Raw genomic sequence first — 19,560 nt, forward strand, 5'->3', positions numbered from 1 at the left:
GGCAAGATGGTTTCTGCATCTGCCCTCAGCCCCTTACAGGACACCTACAGGGAAGACCAGAAGGTAATGAGCCCAGCGGTACAGGTGCACACGTGTCCTTCCGCAGCCCCTCCTGCATCGGGTGGACCTAGGAAACCAGAGGGAGCCTCTGCAGCGGTCCCACCATCTCCCGTGTCTCCCAGCCTCACCTCTGCTCTGAGTTGAGGCTCAGCTGCCCTCCTCCCACAGACCCCTCTCCCCCAGGTGTGTTTAGGAGTCGCAGCAAATGGTGCCCCACCTCCACCCCGACCACTACCCCTCCAGCCACACGGACCCTGCTGCGTGTAGAACAGGGATCAGCGAACTTGGCCCGCGGGCCACGTCCCGCCCACAGCCTGTTTCCATACAGCACATGGACTAAAAATGGATTTCACATTTTTAAATGATTGCCAAAAAAAAAAAAAAAAATCAAAGGGAGAATAATGTTTCGTGACGTGGAAATTATATGAGATTCAAATTTCAGTGTCTGTAAGTAAAGTTTTATTGGAACAGCACACAGTGTTCCTGTTCATGTTGTTTAAGTGTGCTTTAGTGCTACAAGGCCGAAGTTGCATAGTTCCAACAGAGAACATACAGCCCAAAAGCCGAAAATCTGATCTGGCCTTTTCAGAAAAGGTTTCCAAACATGCTCCCCGCCTCAGGGCCATTGTGTTTGCTGTTCCCTCTTCCTGGAACACTCTTCCCGCAGATATCTATCTCCATGGCTAACTCTCGTGTTTCCTTCAAGTCTTTGCACAAATGTCCCCTTCTCAATGGGGCCAGCCTATGGAAAATTCTAACTGTGCCCATCTCCCCTCCTCCCTGTCTCCTTCTCCTGTTTGTCTTTCTGGCATCTCCTACCAACTGTCATGTAAATATGTATTTACTGATTGTCTGTCTCCCCCTGACCCGAATGTCACCTCCTTAACGGCAGACATTTTTAACTTTTTTGTTTGCTGCTGTATCCCAGGCACAGTGCCTAGCAATAGTAGGTGCTTAATAAATGTTTATTAGATGGATGGATGTTTGACTGGATGATTGGATAGCTGGATGAAAGGATTGATAGACAAATGGCCAGATGGATGGATGGATGAACAGGTATATGAATAAGTTGGTGGGTGAATAGACAGATGATAGGATGGATGGATGGATGGATAGTTGGACAGATAGGTGGATGGATAGGTAGGTGGGTGGATAGACAGATGATGGACGGATGGATGGATGGATGGGCAGGTAGATGAATAGGTTGGTGGGTGAATAGACAGATGATTGGATAGATGGACGGCCAGATAGACAGGTGGTTGGATGGGTGGATGGATGCATGGTCGGTCGGGTAGATAGGTGGATGGATGTGAGGCATGACAGATTGTGAAAAGCTGGGCTGGCCCAAATCACATGGCTCTTAGATGCCACATGGAGGAGCCTTTGGTAAAGGATTTTATGCAGGTGGATGTGTGTAGTGTTTTGGAAAGTTGGCTCAGGCCAAGTCATGGTTGGTGGGGTGGTGAAGTGGGTAGGACTATGTGCCCAGAAACCAGTGGGAGGCTCTCTCCCTGGGAGGAGGGGAAGGTGAGTGGGCACAGCAAGAGTAGGAGGGGCCACCCGAGGAGAGCCGGGGTGTCGGGCCGTCACTGGTCTGAGATCAGTCTAGCTCCTGCTGCCGGCCTCCAGGGACTGGCATTCAGGACTAACGCCAAGGACTCCGGGAGCCCCCGCATCCCTGAGGGCCCTCACCCCCGACCCTGGGCCTGAGCTGGGTTCCGCCAGCATCACCCACGTGCTCTGTTGCCTGGCAGTCATGGGGAGGCCTGCTTGCCTCTGGAAACAGTGAATTCCTCCATGCAGCCCCTGCTCTGTCCCAGGACTTATGAGGGGGTCAGCTGGCTGAGAGACCTCACTTGAGGGAGAGGGCCGGGCCCATGCCTTCTGGAATGTTCCTTTCAGCCACAAGAGCAGCACAAGTTGGGCACGCCTGCCTCTGGCCAGCTCCAGTCTCCCTGTGGCCTCAACCCGTCCCAGCTGCACCTGTCCCGCCAGGTGTGTCTCCCAAGGCTCTGAGTGCTGTTAGCAGCAGACTCCGGCTTTCTAATAAGCTCCCAGAGACATCACGCCCCACCTGCCCCATCCAAACATGGCAGTGAGTTACCCTTTCTGTGTCTCAGTTTCCCCATCTGTGTAATGGGGCCCAAGAGTTCCTCCCCACCAGGGCTAAGGCTTCATGGGCTGACACGGCAAAGGCTGGCACGGGGCCTGGTGCTCAGTAGGTGCTGTCAACGTTTAGCTGTGACCAATGAAAGGCATTTTTGTCCCAAGCCTCCTGCTTTAGGGTCATGGCCCATGACCCTTCTGCTGCAGCCTTTCAGGGACAGGCAGTAGCTCCTGCTTGGAGAGAGCGCCTCGTTTCAGCCGAACCCAGAGACTTTTCGGCTCCAGCAGTCCCCGGCTCTTGAAGCAGGGGCTTTCTGGTTCTCTTTATGGCAGGAGGGCCTGGGCTCCCCCTCTTCGTGCTGCTCTTTCTTGCTTTAACAAATGCGTTCATGGGCTTCCCGTGCGTCAGGCCTGGGCTGGGCTGCACGAATGCTAGCTCCCCATGACTGCCCTGCGCCATGGGTGTGGCTGTCAGCACCCCCTTTTTCAGACGAGGAAGCTGAGGCCCAGAGGCATTAAAAGCGTGCCCAAGGTCGCCAGCTTGGAGCCCAAACGGTCACTCCCATTGGCCACCTAACAGCCTCTGGCCCCTTTTTCTCCACTAAGCTTGGCTGCAGTCCTCCTGAGAAACACCAGTGTCTTCCTCTTTTCGAGACACCCGGGGCGGGTGGGGGGATGTGTGTCCTGTGCCTGCTGGAAGGGGAAGCAGGCTGGGTGAGCTCTGTCCACTTCCGGTCCTCTTAGCCTCAGTTTCCCCATCTATAAAATGGGCTGATCACTCTCCCCGCCTAGCCCGCCTGGCAGAACCACCACAAAGCTCCAGGAGGTGACCCTGCACACACACCTTGCAGATCATCTGGGGGGAGAGTTATGACTGTTTCTGTCCCCTCGGGTGGCTGCAGTGAGTGCTCACCTGGTCGGATGTGAAGCCAGGGATAAAACCTTCTTTCTGCTTTTTCCGAGTCCCGGACCTTGTGTCCACTTGGGCTTCTCTTGTCTTTGAGGCTGGATGCACCTGGTGCCTCCCCGCCCCCTTCCTCCAGCCCCTGAGAGGTGGGAGCAGCCGGTGGGGGGGGGGGGGACTCGGCTGGGAAAAGAGTCGGATGGAGACCCCCGGCTGTGGCTGCTCTGCCCGAGCCGGCGACCTCCTTCCCGCGCGCGCGGCAGCCGGAGCGCCCCTAATTGCTGTCACAGACGTAGCAACCGCCAGCCTCTCCCTCGCGATCTGCTGGGTCGCGTGAGCTTAATTAGCCCCTGATTACTCATTTACTGGGTGCTGTGTGTATTCCATATCTAATAACTTTCCAATTACGCCCGGTCTGCGCCGCACATTTAATAACCCGTTAGTTGTCTGCTTATCGGGGACTCTACGTTCTGCAGCTCCATCTCCCCCTGACCCGGAGCCTTATCATTCCCTTTATTGCGGTATTTGGAGTTCTCTGCTCACCATTATGGAGCTATTACAGGGAATTAAGGGGCGTAAAATACTGTTTTGCGGCCTCTGAGGTACCAGCTTGCAGCACAGAGCAAGGAATCCCACCAGAGAGGGTCGAGTGCATCTTTGTGGGTGGGCTTTCGTGGGGACCAGGAAACGGGAAGGAGGGGCCCTGTGGTAGGGCTGGCCCGCGCCCCCTTATGTCGCTCCTGGACAGACGGCCCTGGGCCTGTGACCCATGTGTCGCCGGCAGGTGGCAGAGGTCTCCCACCAACCCGGCTGTGCCCACCCAGCCTCCAACCAAGGCAGGCCCCCAGCCATCACTGTTTGGGAGGGAGGTGGCTTTTCTCCCCAGACTTGGCTTCCTGCCTGTGTCTGATTTTTCCTCGGGGCCAAGGGCAGGTGATGATGCCACGTCCTTTTGCGCCATCGGGGTGCTGGCGTTTCCTCTCCCCCCTCCTGCAGCTCTGTTTTGTCTCATCCTCCCAGCCTTGGTCTTGACATAAATCAGCCGCAGACCATCAACAAACCCACCGTCACTCAGCCGCAGGATAAACCTGTGTGCCAGAAACCACAGTCCCGGTTGCTGTGTGTCTGCCGAGGCAGCGAGTACAGGAATCAGGCCCTGCTAGTATGCAGGGAGCGCCTACTGGGTGCCGGCACTGTGGGGGCTCTGACTGTGACTGGCTGGGTGTCCTTGGGCAGCTGACTTGACTTCTGTGTGCCTCAGTTTCCTCCTACAACGTGGGAGTTAAGGTAGGGTTGTTGGGAGGATGAAACAGGCTACAGACAGCAGGTGCTTGGTGGATACCTAGCACATAGCAAGTGCTCAGTAAATCTAGGGTAGGCATTACGGGCCCATTTCCCAGAGGCAGAAACTGAGGTCCAAGCAGTTGTGACTTGCCTGTTACTCCTAGTTACGCCCACAGGCAAGTGGCACTCAGGATTCAGTCCCACATCTGCTTTATTTAAGATCAGCAAGGCCAGCTTCCTGGAGTATATCTTGCGCCAACTTGGAGGAAAGAGACGATTCAGGGTGGTCAGGAAAAGTGGGGAGCCCATGACCCAGATCCTGCCCCCATGAGTTTAGGGGCTCCGGGACTGCCTCTGGCTCTGCGTCAACAGCTGGCAAGGGGGCCTAGAAGGTGTCCCTGCCAGCTGGGGCCGAAACTGCCCAGAGGCCAGGGGCGAAGGCCGAGGCCGTGAAGCCTTCCCCAGCACACACCCCTCCAGGCTCTTTGGGGTCCCCTGGCCACTGCACCCCTTTGGCTCTTGTTCCTGATGCTTATGCAGTCAGGTCATGAGATGAGCTGCCATTTCTTGAGCACCTACTATGTACCAAGTGCTTTAGCAGAAAGAACTCATCTAATCCCCTGCACCCTCCCTCTTGGAGGTAGACACTTGCTGTGTTATTAATCCATTTTGCAGAAGGGAAAACTGAGGCCCAGAGAGGTGAAGTCACTTTGCTAAGATCTCCCAGCTGGGGAGAGTGGCCAGGACCCAGTGCCTGGCCCCGTCCCACTACAGGGAGCCGGAGAGGTGGAGTCTGGCTGAGTGCCCAGGAGGGAGAGGGAAGCAGGCCCGGGAAAAGCCAGCCAGCCACTCCCTGTTGGAGAGGCTGCTGGAGAGAGAAATCCTAGTGTCTCGTGCAGTGGCCTCTGGGCTGCTGTGTGCCCTCAAACTGGAACTTCCCTTGTTTTTAGAAATACATCCTTTACAGGCTACCACATGGGTGAACCTGGGAAACATTATGCTGAGGGAAAGAAGCCAGACACAGAGGGCTACATGGTGCAGGAGTCCATCTATATGAAATGTCCAGAAGAGACAAATCCATCGAGACAGAAAGGAGATGAGGGGTTGCCAGGGGCCGGGGGAGGATGAGGAGTGACTGCCAATGGGTACCGGGTAATGAGAATGTTCTAGATGGATTCTGGTGGTGGTTACGCAACTCTATGACTATTCTCTAAGCCACTGAATCGTACACTTTAAATGGGCGAATTGTATGGTATACGAATTATATCTCAATAAAACAATTCTACAAAACAATAAAGCAGGAGTTCTCAAACTTGGGGAGCTCACGGACTAATACAATTCGTAAAATAAACTGGGTACTGACAACAGTGCTGCACGGGTTTCCCCTATGAAGCAGGGGTGCTGTATCTGCTCTCTGCCCCTCTCCATCCCCATCCCTACGTGCCAATTTACCTGGAGTCAGTGTTCTCCAGAAATCACTCAGTTCCCAGGAGGAAGTGTAACAAGGCGAGATCTTATTAGGATATTCAGGGGTGGGCTGCAAATCCCTTTTATGGTAAAGAACCCTGGAAATTTCTCCCCTTTTTGCCTTTCTCCGTTAACTAACGCTTTAAACGTAGTGGCCCTGGTCCAGGGAAATAAAGGGGACAATAAAGTTTATCCTGCTTGCTCTGTGGGGGCCCCAGGGGCTCTCTGGGGTGCTGTCAATTTCCAGGGTCCCCGGGGCAGGGAACAATGTAAGTCCCAGACCCGGTCCTAATAGCACTTTAAATTAAGACAGGCCGTGAGCTTGGAACTCCTGGCTCTGGTAGAGAGAAGGCACAAGGAATATGTTGGTTCAAGGGTCTGCTTTTTATTAGTCAGGCATTGTTGTAAATTTGTCCTTGAAGGGTGAGGAAAGGCTGCTCTCTGCTTCCATGTGATGGTCTGGCTGAGAACCTTTGCCTCCACCTATGATGATGCTAGCATGAGATAATGCGTATTCCCCACCCACGTGTGTCTGGCAGCCTCGCCCATCCATTAACAGTGACTGAGCCCTTTCAGGAGTCCGCTGGCAGCTGCCGACAAACGCCGGAGAAGGGGGTAAAATCCTTTTACTTCCAACAAGAGTCAACATGGTGGGAACAGCTGGACCAGAGGAGGGAGGGTGTCTGGCACACGACGGTGCCAGGGAACATGTGTTTCTGGGCCAGGCCCTGTTCTAGAGCTTTGGGGTTTTATTAGTTATCGACTGCTGTGTAACAAAGGACTACACATAAGCAGCTCACAGCAAGGCACCTATCACCACACGCTCAGCGGGGGCCCCTGCTGCAGGTCAAGGCATCGGTGGGGCTTTGCTCTCACCTGGGAGATCGACTGGGGAAGGACCCACCTGCAAGTTCATTGTTGGCAGAATTCATTTGTCTGTGAACTCAGGGCTGTTATGAACATTTAGGTGCGAGTTTTTGTGTGGACGTCTGTTTTCGGTTCTCCGGGGTATCTACCTTGGAGTGGAATTGTTGGGTCCTAGGATGACTCTGTTTGGACCTTGACGAACTGCCAGACCGTCTCCAAAGCAGCTGCACCAGTTTACAGTCCCACCAGCAATGTATGAGGGATTGCATCGTGTTTCAACACTTAATAATCATGAGAGTGCAGCTTTTTTTTTTTTTTTTTTGTGAGAGTGCAGCTTTTAAAAATGAATTCCCAGCTTCCTCTTGAAAGATCAGAACTGGCGTGATGAGGCTGGCTTCCTTCCGTGTGGCCCCCACTGGTGCTGGGTGGGACTGGTGCTGTCCCCCTACAGTCTCACCTACCAGTACCTTGTTTCCGGTTTACCCCCCTGCTCCCCGCAGAGATGTGTGTTTGAATCTCTTGTCCTTCCTGTACCCCCTCCCTTTTAAAGCCTGCTCCCTTTGAAGGCCTAGTTCAAATTCCACCTGCTCCAGGAAGCCTGCCTGGATTTTTCCAGCCCTTGGGGAGTTCTCCTATTATCAAACTCCTATAGACCTTGTCATCTGCACCCCCTCCCACCCAGTAGTATTCTCTTTTGCCATCTGCTGTTTTCTACTTAAAAGCCATGTTCCCTGGATGCTTTGTAACAGCAGAATCCTCTCCCAGCTGCTTGAGTTCACATCCCGACACCTCCACTTACTGTGGGGACTCAGGCCACTTTGTCTCTTTGTGTTTCCATGTTTTTGCTCGAGACAGGACTGTTGGGAGGATTTAACCGTAGCACATAGTAGGTGCTCAGTAAACGGCATCCTCATTCCCACAAGCTCTCCATCCAGGGAGCCATCCCCACCCCCACGAAGCATCCCCCGGCCACTTTCCCCAGCAGGACCCTGGTCCCCCAGCTCCAGGAGGACAAGCAGTAGGTGGGCCTCACCCCACTCTGCTGTCCACCAGCGCATGGGCAGGGTCAAGGCCAGGGCACAGTGCCACCCTCCTCCACTCCCTGCCAGCCAGGGGGTTGCAAGAATGCTGCCTGGTTTGATGAGGTGCCATCCCATAGACAGTCCCTGGGGTTGGCTGGACTAACAGGGGGACACAGCAGCCCTACATCTGGCAGAGTTTCCCGAAGTGATGTTGGCAAGGTTGCCAGAGCAGCTAAAAGCCTGCGGGGGGGGGTCTGTAGAGGGGCTCCAGGCTCCCCGCCATACTGAGGGGCCCCCGGCCCTAAGCGAGCCAGCGAGTGAATGAAGTGTGCTGGGCCCAGGCGCCGCCCTCTCCTGGCTCCAGCCTAAGCCGCCAGCACCCCTGTGGGATTTGCGGGGGCTGCAGTCTGGGCAGTGTCACCATATGGATCCCATAAATTAAAGCGTTCCCGGAAACAAACGGTAAATTTATCCGTCTCTCGCATGTGGAGCTGCTGGAGCCTGATGGAGCGCCATCCGTCTCTCTCCGGTGCTTTGGTTTTATAGCCCTAATCCCTGGAAAAACAGGGTCAACGTGAAGTTGCTTTTCGACAGCCATGCGGCCCTGAAGCTCGTAATCGGGGCGTGGGGCCTCGCCAGTCCCCGGGACCGGCCCCCAGGGAACTGCTGTTGTTCAGACCCTGGAACCCTGGCAGGGGCTTCCCCATGACCTGGAGCCCAGGATGCTCAGCTGGGTTGACCCTGCCTTGGCAGCTGTGTGACCTCAGGCTCCCACTACCCCTCTCTGAGCCTCAGTTTCCCCAACTGTGGAAAGGGGGTGGGGTGACCGGGTTAGTCACATTCATAGGGACAGAAAGTGGGGCGGTGGGTGCCAGGGGCTGGGGGAGGGAGTACGGAGCGTTAGTGTTTAATGGGTATGGAATTTCCATTTGGGTTGATGAGAAAGTTCTGGAAATGGATCCAGGGGATGGTTGCACATTGTGTTTGGACTTCATGCCACTGAGTTGTACCCTTAAAAATGGTCAAGATGGTAATGTATATTTTACTACAATTGTTTTTGAATACAGAAAAAGCGGGGGAGATGACTGCCCTGTGGGGTGGACTGAAGATTAACTAGGTTAATGATTATAGCTGCAACTAACTCGTAGGTAGTTACTGCAAACTTCCGTGCCGAGAATAGGGGCTTGGGTAGTGATGGGACCTGGGACTGGATCCTCAGTGCCCACCAGGCTGCTGGGCAGGTTTGCTGGGCGAGGAAGTCACTGGTACTGACTTCACACTGGCAATCTGGGGACCAGCTCTGCTGCTGCCCCGAGCCAGCCACGCTGAGTCCCCGATGACAGAGCCAGGCCATCATGGGGGAGGGGTGGTACCCAGCGGCCCAGGGGGCCCACCCCTTGGGCACCTCCTGGCAGGCGTGACCAAGACTCACCATGTCCTCCCCTCCCCCGTCCTTCCAGGTCACCTCTGCATCTCTCGAGGCATCGACGGCCGTCCACCCTCCCTCCCGGGAGCCCGAGCCTCGGCCAGGCGCCCCAGCGGAGAGCCTGCCCAGGGGCCCCAGGACCGCCCAGGAGCAGGGGCCAGCCCGGTGTCAGCAGAGCAGCCTGGACGGGGCCGGACCAGACCTCACGGGCACAGGTAGGTGCCAGCTTTTTACTGTCTCTGAGTACTGGAGCGGATCAGGCTGCCCTCGGCGGCGAGGGAGCGCCCAAAGAAAGTTCCGGCACAGATTCCCACCCCGCGGTCGCCACATTCTAGGGGAAAGCCAGGAGGCTGGGTCTCCCTGACTTGAGTCTGATTTTCTTCCCCTGCTTCTTAACACTCTCTCATGGTTGATTCACAAATGGCCTTTGTTGGGTTGTTTTGTTTTTTTTTTCATCTCTACGTTCCATTGTGTTCATTCGTTCATTTAAAATATCATGTAATGGAGCCCCATGAGCCACCACCCAGCCCAGCCCTAGGACGCTCCATCTAGCTCATGCCCCGGCCCCCCCAGAGGGACCCGCCAGGTCCCATTTGCTTTTTCCGTCGCACCTGTGTTTGCCTGAATCGCCGGTGTCCTGGGGGTGTGAGCTTTGTCTCCTGGGCCCGGCTCAGCGCTGCAAGGTCCTTCTGTTGTCACAGCTGCCGCAGTGCTTGGTTTCACCATCGTGTGCCACGGGGTGGTGGGCCCGCCCGGTGCGTGTGCCCGCGCTCCCTCCCGCCTTGTGGATGTGCCACACATGTTCCGGCACGTGGCTCTCGGCGTCACCTCATTTAGGCCAGAGGGAACAAGGGTGTCCAGCCGGGGAAGGTGCTGACCGGCCTTCTCCTGCGTGGGCGTTCACTCCCACCCCCTCCAGCCTTGGAGACCCCGTCCGCGCATCTCGGCCCCGTCGGACACGTCACTTTCCCCAGTGGCGGAGAGGCAGCTCCCTCGTGGGTTGTTGGACCTGAGTGTGGAGTCCCGAGGTGTTTATCGTGGGGCACATGGGCCCTGGGCTGGAACAGTGAGTGGACACCTGCGTTCTTACCTAGGGAGGGTCGTGGAGCAGCCCCTTAGGCCAAGACCCCTCAGCGTGAGTCCCTGTGTGTGTCCTGCCCCCAGGAGGACTGAGTTTCAAGACCACCCCCCGGCCCAGGCCTCCCTGTTGCTGGGCCACTGCGGGGGCAGCTGGCGGAAAACACTGCTTGTTAGTGAGAGAGCCGGAGCGGGCAGGTTGGGGGAGCCGGCGCATGGTCATCTGGGCATCCATCTCCAGGACAACCCCAGTACCCCCCTTTCTCTCTGCGACGTGGACTCGGCGAGGGAAGGGGCTGGCTGACCAGGGGCTGATGGGCCACCAAGCCCTCTGAGGGGCTTCCAGACCCTGGCTGATGGGGACGGAGTGTCAGGCAGCAAAGGGGACATGCAGGTGGTGGGCAGGGAGGCCCCCAGCATTCTCTGAGTCTGGGACAAGTGTCTTCTTGCAGTGTGCCTCAGTTTCCTCATCTGAGGAATGGGAAGGAAGGCCAATGGGAGTGCCTGGCTCGCGGGCAGGTGTGAGAATTAAAGTAACCAGGACAGGAGCGCACTCAGTGCAGGTCCTGGCCCCCCGCCCCCATGAGAGCCTCAGCTCTGGGTAATAACCTGCAAAACCGTGACCCTCGGGGACCCTCCCCTCCCCCGGTTGGCACGCACGAGGCCCTGCCCCCTGCCCTGGGGCCGCCCGGGGCAGGGCAGGGGTACAAGACCCACGTCTGCCAGCTGCTCTCTGTCAGGCTGTGGCCCTGCCTGGGGGGGAATGGGGGGGCTCCGCTCACAGCTGGAGACCCGCCAGGAGCACCATCCCATAGTCAGCCCCTCCCGGGGAGGCCGCTGCTGCTGCTACTTGGAAACGTGACAGTGACTAATGGTTTATTACACACCTGCCACCTCTCATCGGGCAGGCGTGCACAGCCCCCGGGTCCAGCTGTGCACTGCCAGCTGGACGGCGGGGCGGGCGCAGGGGGCGAGCACTTATAGACACGTGGACACACAGGCGCAGGGACACGCGGGGACAAGCGCACACCTGGCAGATGCACCAGACCTGAGGGTACATGTGCAGAGACACACACACACACAGGCACTAGACGCTCTTAGACGTGCACATAAGAGCACATCGCAGACACACACCTGGGAACGCATATCCATATGCACACGTGTCCCCCCACACACACAGCCCTGTCACTCCCTCTCCCCAGAGCTCTGAGCCCCTCCCCGTCTCCCCGCTGTCTCTCCCGCTCCCTGTATGGTGGCTTCCACCCCAGTGCTGCCTTTCCCAGAGGACGGGGTGGCCGTGGGCACGTCGGGGGCTGCATCTGTTGCCTTGGTGGGGGGGACAGCTTTCCATTGCCATCCGTTTCTGAGCCCCAGTTCCCTGCAGACATCTCGGGTGTGGGGACAGCAGCCTTTGCCAGGGGAAGGAAGCTGTCACACCGGCAGCCCTGGTGCCGAGCTGGGGGGCTGGGCCACGTGCCCCCAGGGGTACGCACGGCCAATCCGCCTCGGTTTCTCCCAGAGCAGGAGGTTGTGTGGTCCTCAGGCGCCGCACTGGGAGGGCCCACCTGGGGAGTGGTCACTTGCTGGCTGCAGGGGGAAGGGCTCCAGGGCTGCAGGGGAAGCGGGGACCCCCACGGCTGGCATCCCTCTGGCGGGCCAGGCACGGACCTTGGACTGACCAAGCTGGTGGTGGAAGGGTACCATCCCAACCTCACCACGAGGCAGACTTCCCTGGTAGGCGGCAAGCCCCCAGGCCCAGCTCTTTCCAATATTCGTAAGCCTTTAGTCACAGGGAGGTCTATTTCTCACGTGCCACTCGCAGGCGGTGTAAAATCCCGCGAGAGGACACTTGAAATTCGTCACCGGCTGGTGGGGACAGGCGTTCCTGAGCAATGATCTCTGTGCCGTCGCGGGCTCCTTGGGAGGGAAGCAGCACCATCTGGTGATAAGTGAGGGTGTGGCTGGTGTCCTAGACCCAAGTCCAAGTTTCCAAGTCTCAGCGCTGCCACTTCCGGGCCATGGAGCCTCTGCAAGGTTCAGAATCTTCCGAAAGCTTAGCTGCTCCAGCTGCTGAGTAGGCGTGAAATTGTAACAGTGAAATCTTCTTTGTAGCATAGTATCAGTGACACGGGAGGAACACCAAGGGGGCACCCGGGCTGCAGGGCAAGGCTGTGCAGGGTGCACACTGCACAATTCCAGGGGGCGCCATTCCTCTTGTCGCCTCTGTGCACGTGCTCCCCGCCTGGCCGTCGGGGCTGCCGTGTTGCACTGCTGAGCAGTGGCCCTGTGGTTCTGCCGCACGGGCGCTGGGTGTCCTTTCTGAGCTGTGCAACAGGTTCTGAAATGGTAAATAATATAGAGCTAGTGAGAGCCACAGACCCCACTGATGGCTTTGGGATGGGGTCACAGAAAGCCAGGCAGAGACTGACTCTCCCATCACGGCTGTGTTCCTGGGCGCCTCTCTTTCTCCGCTGCCATGTTGGAGTGCTGGGCCGGGCCAGCCCTGTTGGGGGTGGCCTGTGGGTTCCTTCTGTCCTAATAGCCGCTGACCTGCTCCCACCCAGAAAGCCTCCATTCTCATTTGTACTTATTCCAGGTTTTGGGGGACCACTGGTCCAGCGAGGAGGGGAGAGGAGGAGCGGGTGGGGGTAGGAGCCAATATGGGAGACACCGTGCACCTTCCATCTGCCTTCTGGGCTGGCCCAGAAGATCCCTCCCTTCACCTGCTCCTGTCACCACCATGGCAGTGGCTGCCTTGGAAGAGTTCGGGGTTAGTTCCTGCTGCTGCTGTAACAGGTCATCACCAAGTCGGTGGTTTAAAACAATACATATTTAGTATCTTACACTTCCAGAGGCCAGAAGTCCAATATGGGTCTCACTAGGCTAAAATCAAGATGTGGGCAGGGCTGCGTTCTCCCTGGAGACTGTTGGGCAGAATCAAGTTTCCAGCTTCTGGACGCTGCCCACATTCCTTGGCTCGTGGCTCCCTCCTCCACCTTCAAAGCCAGGAACCTTGCATCTCTCTGCCCTGTTTCTGTGGTCACAGCTCCTCTGACTCTGTCCTGCCCCCTTCCTCCACATATAAGGACCTATGATTACAGGGGCCCACTGGACAATCCAAGGTACCCTGTCATCTCAAGGTCAGCTGATTAGCAAACTTCTTTCCCCTTTGCCGTGTGAGGGAGCGTACTCACAGGTTCCAGGGATTAGGACGTGGATGTCTTTAAGGGCCACTATCCTGCTGACCATTTTAAAGTCCCTTATAAAATCAGTTTATTAGTCAGGGCAACCATTGATGGGTGTTGTACAGGTAACCCTGAGCCCATTGTGGGTGACACAGGGTCCCAGGTTCCCTTTAGCTCGTGGCTTCCAGAGTTTCCTGGTTCCATCACCAGCAGACATGGAGAAGAGAACACGAGAAAGCCACTGGACATTGACCCTTGGCCTTGAGGTGACCCATGCCCTCCCATAGGCCCCAAAGATGGAAGGGAGCTGGGCAGTGACAGCTGTCCACTGCAGCAGGGCCCGGGCATGGTGGAGAGTCAGCTGGCCATCTGTGCCCCAGCTGCCCATCCCCCTGGGCGGTTCATCCACGGCTCCATGAGCTCCAAGAACGTGGGTCTGAGTCTGCCCTGCTGCACCTGGATACCCTCCCCTGGTCCCTGTGTGCTTTGGGGGAAGGGTTGGGTGTCCTCATCCCCTGGCAGGTGTGGGAACGTGAGGCCCAGCCCCTGGCTCCCTGCAAAGACTAGCTTCCCCTCTAGGGCTCCCCTGGATCAGGCTGGGGCTTTACCTGGAGTGGCCTTTGCTTGCTTCCTCTGCTTCCTTGTCCTGTCCCATCCCTGCTCCCTGGGTGCTGTGCCTTATAAATCTCTCACACACATCCTTGTCTGACAAACCACCTGGGATGGCACATTTCCCAGGGCCGTCCGCTCAGCCTTGTCTGCAAGCAACACGGCACATGCGTGCACCGGCCCCCAGTGTAACCGGCCTCTGCCCAGGCTCCCAAGCCCGATGGATATGGGGGAATTTACCGCAGGTGCTGTGGCTCAGCCAGCTCTCCCGGGAAGGGCACCCCAGGAGCCAAGCTAAGAGCACGGAGAACAAGGCAGCTTCCCAGGAGCTGAGCCCCTCAGGCCCAGGCTGAGTTCTTGGAGCCTGGGGGCCACGCCTGGAAGATGTAACCTGAGAGCCATGAGGACATAGAAGTAAGAGTTGCCTGGACCTTGAACGATCGTAGGTACCAACGTCCATCCTGGGGCTACTTGGGTTTTTCCTTCTCTTTTCCTTTCTAGCCATGTGTGTAAATCAAATCAGTGTTTGCTGGGCGTGGACATCTTCTAAGCTTTCGGATCCAGACTGGCACTCCCTCAATTCAAATCCTGCCTCAGCTCCTTCCAAGCTTCTGGTTTTAGGCAGACAACCTCTCTGTGCCTTGGTTTCCCGCTCAATTGCTGTGGGATCCAGGAGTCGATCCACATCCATCGCTGAGCCCCGTGCCTGGCACTCAGGGACACGGGAGCTGGCCCTGGCCCTGCGAGGAGAGCGAGCTGGTGACCACCAGGGCCCTGGCCCTGCGCGGCTTTTGTCTCTCCTTTGTTGGGAGAATGGGCTCCCGGCCAGCGGGGTTGGACCTCCGTGGCCAGGAAGGCAGGGCCTCCACTTGGGTACTGGCTGAGGCCCCGAGACGTCCTTGGCAGGTCTCACCTGGAGCGCTGCTGGTGCTGAGTGCTTTGGCGGGTGGCGCTGGGTGGACTCTTGTGCCCCGAGGCCAAGCGGCAGCTGCTCAGAGGACACAGGGGCCGGGCTTGGCTGCAGCTCATCCTGGCTTGATGGAAAGGGGCTTTGTGCAGTGGAAGTGTCTCCGTGCTCCCGTCACCCCCTCTCTCTTCCCTTGTACATCTCCAGCCAAGCTGGGATCCAAAGTCTGCTTTTTCTCCAACTAGCGACTGTTTATCTTCTCGGGAACTTCTTGTAACGCCAGGAGCACGGAGCTTGCAAGTCTGGGCAGGAGGTGGAGAAGCCCGGGCAGCTCCAGACGCTCCAGGCTTGTAAGTCGATCTCTCCCCAGGAGCCTCTGAATATTTAGCGGGACTCGCCGTGCTGGGCCTGAAGCCCCTTCCCTCCTCTCTCCTCCGGTTGCCGGGGTCTGGTCCCTTGTCTGGTGTGTGGCTCTGTGTGTCTTTCTGACTGATTCAGGTGTCCATGACATGAAAAAGAAAAGAGAACTTGGGCAATTTAAGAAAACGATAAACTGAGGGTCGACTTCAGCGAAGTTCAAAATGGCACAAAGATAAAAGCAGCTCTTTAGACCTGGCAAAATGGCTGTCAAGTGGGTCTGTTTGCCCCGAACTCTTAATTTCTTTCCATTAAGTTTGTGATTAAGAGTTCAGGTAGGGGGATTCCCTGGCGGTCTAGTGGTTAGGACTCAGCGCTTCCACTGCAGGGGGCACGGGTTTGATCCCTGGTCGGTGAACTAGGATCCCGCATGCCAAAAAAATAAATAAAATACAATAAAATAAAAATTTCAGGTAGAAAAAAAGAGATCGGCTGAGCCATAGAAATGACTGTTCCGGGGCTCAGGATGGGGTGTCCCGGGGGCAGTGTTCGGGACCCCAGGGAGTAAAGCCAGCACAGACCACCCCTCCAAGGGCTACTGCACTTGGGGCCCACCTGTCTGCCATCTCTGCCGTGGCCTCCACCCACCCACCACCCTGCTTTCCCCTTGACTGGGTTTAAGCTGGTAGATAAGCTGGCACTCGGGGAACCTTGGCTCTCCTGGTTTAGCACCATATGGATTTAACTGGCTAGAGAAGCATCATTTGTAAGACTCTCCCTGTGTCCACACCAAACTCTCACCTATAACCTTCTATTTAGAGCAGAAACCATTTAACATTGGGCATCTCCCAGAAGACCTTTGCTTGCGTCTTCACCATGGTTGCCTGTTGACACATCTGTCTCCATCACTACACGGCCGTTCACGTGGGGGCATTTGTTCACAAATATTTGTTGAGCACCTACTATGTGCCAAAGACTGTGCTAGGCAGCGTGTGTGATGCCAGGTGGTGACAGGTGCCATGAAGCAAAATAGGGTCGGAGAACACAGAGATGAGAATTGTGACTGTAGGTGGGCTGGTCCGAGAGGCCTTGCTGAGGAGGTGGCATTAGGCAGAGAGTTCCAGGCCAGGGGAAACGCAAGTGCAAAGGCTCTGAGGCAGCCCTGCTCTCTCCATGAAGGCAGGGACCACATTTTACTATCGTCTTTATCTTTCCAGCACCTGGCCCAGTGCACATAATAGGTGCTCAGTCGATGTTTGTTGAGTGAATACAAGTTTTAAGTCAGCTGGTGCTGGGGGACCGGATGAGGGGAAGGTAAAGAAGCAATGAGTTTCTTGTAAACATCGGGGGCATGCATTTACCTGAGCTTCCTGGGCCGAGGGCTGATGTCCCAAGCAGGTCCTTACTCCATTCTGGAACTTTTCTTCCCTCTCCAGGGCTTTGCTCTAAAATATAAAATTCCAGCAACCACGGGCTGCTTGCTTTTCCCCGAGGTCTCCCAGTGTGATCATGTTGGGGTCAAGGACACTTCAAGGTCACCTGTGAATGATTGGTCCTTTCTCCCCCTCGGACTTGGCTGACTCTGGGGAGGGGCTGTGAGCTCCCTGGATCAAACACAGAGAAGAGCATTTGCTGAGCAACTGCTGTATGTCAGGTGCTGTGAGTCTGGGAACAGTTGTCTTCCTAGCTGTATTCGTTTCCTGTTGCTGCTGTAACAGACCCCCACCAACTTGGCAGTTTAAAGCAACGCAAGTTTATTACCTTACAGTTTGGAGATCAGAGATCTGACACAGGTCTCACTGGGCTAGAATCAGGGTGTCGCAGGGCTGGTTCCTTCTGGAGGCTCCAGGGGAGAATGTTTCCTTCCTTTTCCTGCTTCCAGAGGCGCCCACATTCCTTGGCTTGTGGTCCCACATCCCTCCAACCTCTTCCTTCTGTCATCACATCTCCTCCTTCCCACCCGTGCCTCCCTCTTACGAGGACCCTTGTGCTTGCACTGGGCCCACGGGGCTGATCTCCCATCTCAGGGTCCACAACTTAATCACATCTGCAAGGTCCCTTTTGTTCTATAAAGTGACACATTCGCAGGTTCCAGAGATTAGGACATGGCCCACTTTGGGGACCATTATTTGACCTCCACACCAGTCATTCTTGCTGGGCTGAGCTGGCCACATGCGGCCCCTGGGGCGTGGAGTCCATGCCCACGGCTGAAGAACAGGCAGGCTGGTGAGGACTGCATGGCGATATAGGAATTTCCTGAGCGCTGATTCTGCACCGGGCACCGTTGTGTGTGCTGGGACTGACCCCTCTGGCCTTGTGGCCGTGCTGTTGGGGGACCTGACACAGCCGGTTCAGCCCCAGCAGGTGTGCTCTGGGTCACCCTGGGTCACTTTCCTCCCCTAGAACATGAGGGTCATGATAGAACCTTTCCCCCGGGCTGTTGCATGAAGATGGTGACCTCAGTTAACGACCACCGTGTTTAGAATGGAGATGGGGGCCCTCCGGGGGGTCCCCACGCCACCCTGGCTGGGAGGGGCTGGATTCTCGCCCATCCCAGGAGGTTCTGGGTGCAGTTTGGTGTTTGCCCAGGAGGTGACACAGCAGAGCACTGGAAACATGGCCTAAGCCACAGCCCTCAGGTTGCCCCCAACCCCAGTTCCCATGCCTGCTGCCCATCCTGGGTACAAGGAAGGGGATTGACCCCAGAGACCGGACAAGGCTCTGTCCCCTCCCCTCCTCTCCCACCACTGCGCCCCAGCAAGCAGCCTATGGGCCCACCCTCGGGTCCTTGGGTGACCCTTTGGGCCCCGCCTGAGCTCCAAGGCAGTCGTGGTCCCCACCCCCAGCAAATGTCCAGCCCTTCTGTCCCCAAATACACCAGGATGGGCTCTACCAAGGACAGAGTGGCAGACAAAGCACAGTGCCGCTGGGAGGGCTCCAGGGAGAAGGCAGCACTTGAACTGGGCGTCTGGACCCTTGTAGGGAGGAGAGGAGAACCCCGAAGAGGAGACTTCTCCCCGCGAGTCTCCCACGGGAGCTTCTCTAGGTCGCCAGAGACCACGGCCCACACCCCCAGCTCCCCTGCGCCCTTCCTCCAGCCTGAGCTGAGTCGTCCTTGGCCCTTTCTCTGCAGGAATGCCCACGGGGGTGGCTACTGCTGCCTGGAGGGCATCACGGCAGCTGCGGGGACTTGGCACGGGGTTAGAGGCCCGGCACCCGGTGCGTAGTAGGTGCCCAGTACAGACTGCTGGATGATGGTGTGACTCAGCAAGGGTGACCTTGGTGGGGCTGTGACCCCCTTTGGGATCTGGAGGCTCCCCTGCTGCCCAGGGCATAGGTCTCCCATGTGCAATAGATCCCTTGGGCCCCCTGGGTCCTGCGAGAGGAGAACAGCTCAGGGAAGGCAGGAAGTGGCCGCCACCCTCCGGAGCGCGGCTCCTGCCTACAGCTGGCGGGGCGTGTGCCAGGCGGGGTGGGGGTGGGGGGGGAAGGCTGGGGGGCGGGGGGAGGGCGGCCGCGTGGTTGTGCTGTGGCTCGCCGGGCAGCCCTGGCTTGCACGCGCTCCATCTCTCAGCTGACTTCTCGGGAGTCTGCTCCGGGAGCTGGTCTGCAGACCTGGGAGAGAGGCTTTCTCTGCCCCTCCCGCCTTGCTGCTCTCTCCCCTCCCCCCCCGCCCCCCACCCCCGAGGCCGAAGGGAGCTGCTCCGAGATGGCCAGGCCAGGGGGCCAGGGGCTGGGACTGTCAGTTCTCATGGACCAGAAGAGCCCCAAGTGGCCAGTGCTCCTGCCGGGTGAGTCCCTGGGATGGCCCCATGGCGGGGGCGGGGGAAGGGGGGGTCCTGGGACCGTGCCCAGGCTCACAGGACAGAGGCAGAGATGGGAGAGCAGATGCTTAGCAGGGACTCGGTGAGGGGGGCACGTCCTGGCTGCAAGGGCACCGCGGCGCATGTGTGGAACGCAGCACGGCCCAGGGGACAGATGGAATGTCCCCAGGGGCCGGCATAATGGCCTCACTCTGAGCCGGGGCCCAAGGGCAAGCGTTGGGATTGTAAGGGGGCGCAGCAGAGTGCTGAGGCATGGCAGCAAGTGCCGCAGCCCTGGGTGCCCCCGGGCATGTGCCCGCTGCCCCCACCGCGACAGCCCCTCTGCCCGCTGTGCCATCACGGAGCTCAGGCTGGCGCGGGGCCTGGCGCTGGGCACCTGGGGGTGCGCACAGGCGAGCCTGCTGTCCTCCCAGCCCGCTGGAGGTGAAGCCCGGAGCCAGGTGGCTCACAGAGGTCACTGAATCC

At 57.5% G+C, this 19,560-nt stretch overlaps 1 protein-coding gene across 5 annotated transcripts in view; it reads left to right on the top strand.

Annotated features, from left to right (window-relative positions):
* Positions 1–19,560, top strand: part of GSE1 (Gse1 coiled-coil protein) — a 420,112-nt gene that overhangs the window by 148,172 nt on the left and 252,380 nt on the right. For all 5 annotated transcript variants that reach the window (XR_014256905.1, XM_082438419.1, XM_082438418.1 and 2 more), the window contains exon 2: positions 9,171–9,351. Coding sequence is in view for 4 of the 5 variants with exons in the window: in XM_082438419.1 (XP_082294545.1) it covers positions 9,171–9,351 (181 nt within the window). In the remaining variant the exon portion in view is untranslated. The remainder of the gene's footprint in view (positions 1–9,170; positions 9,352–19,560) is intronic.

Source organism: Balaenoptera physalus, assembly GCF_965194825.1.
Source record: "Balaenoptera physalus genome assembly, chromosome: 19".
NCBI lineage: Eukaryota > Metazoa > Chordata > Mammalia > Artiodactyla > Balaenopteridae > Balaenoptera > Balaenoptera physalus.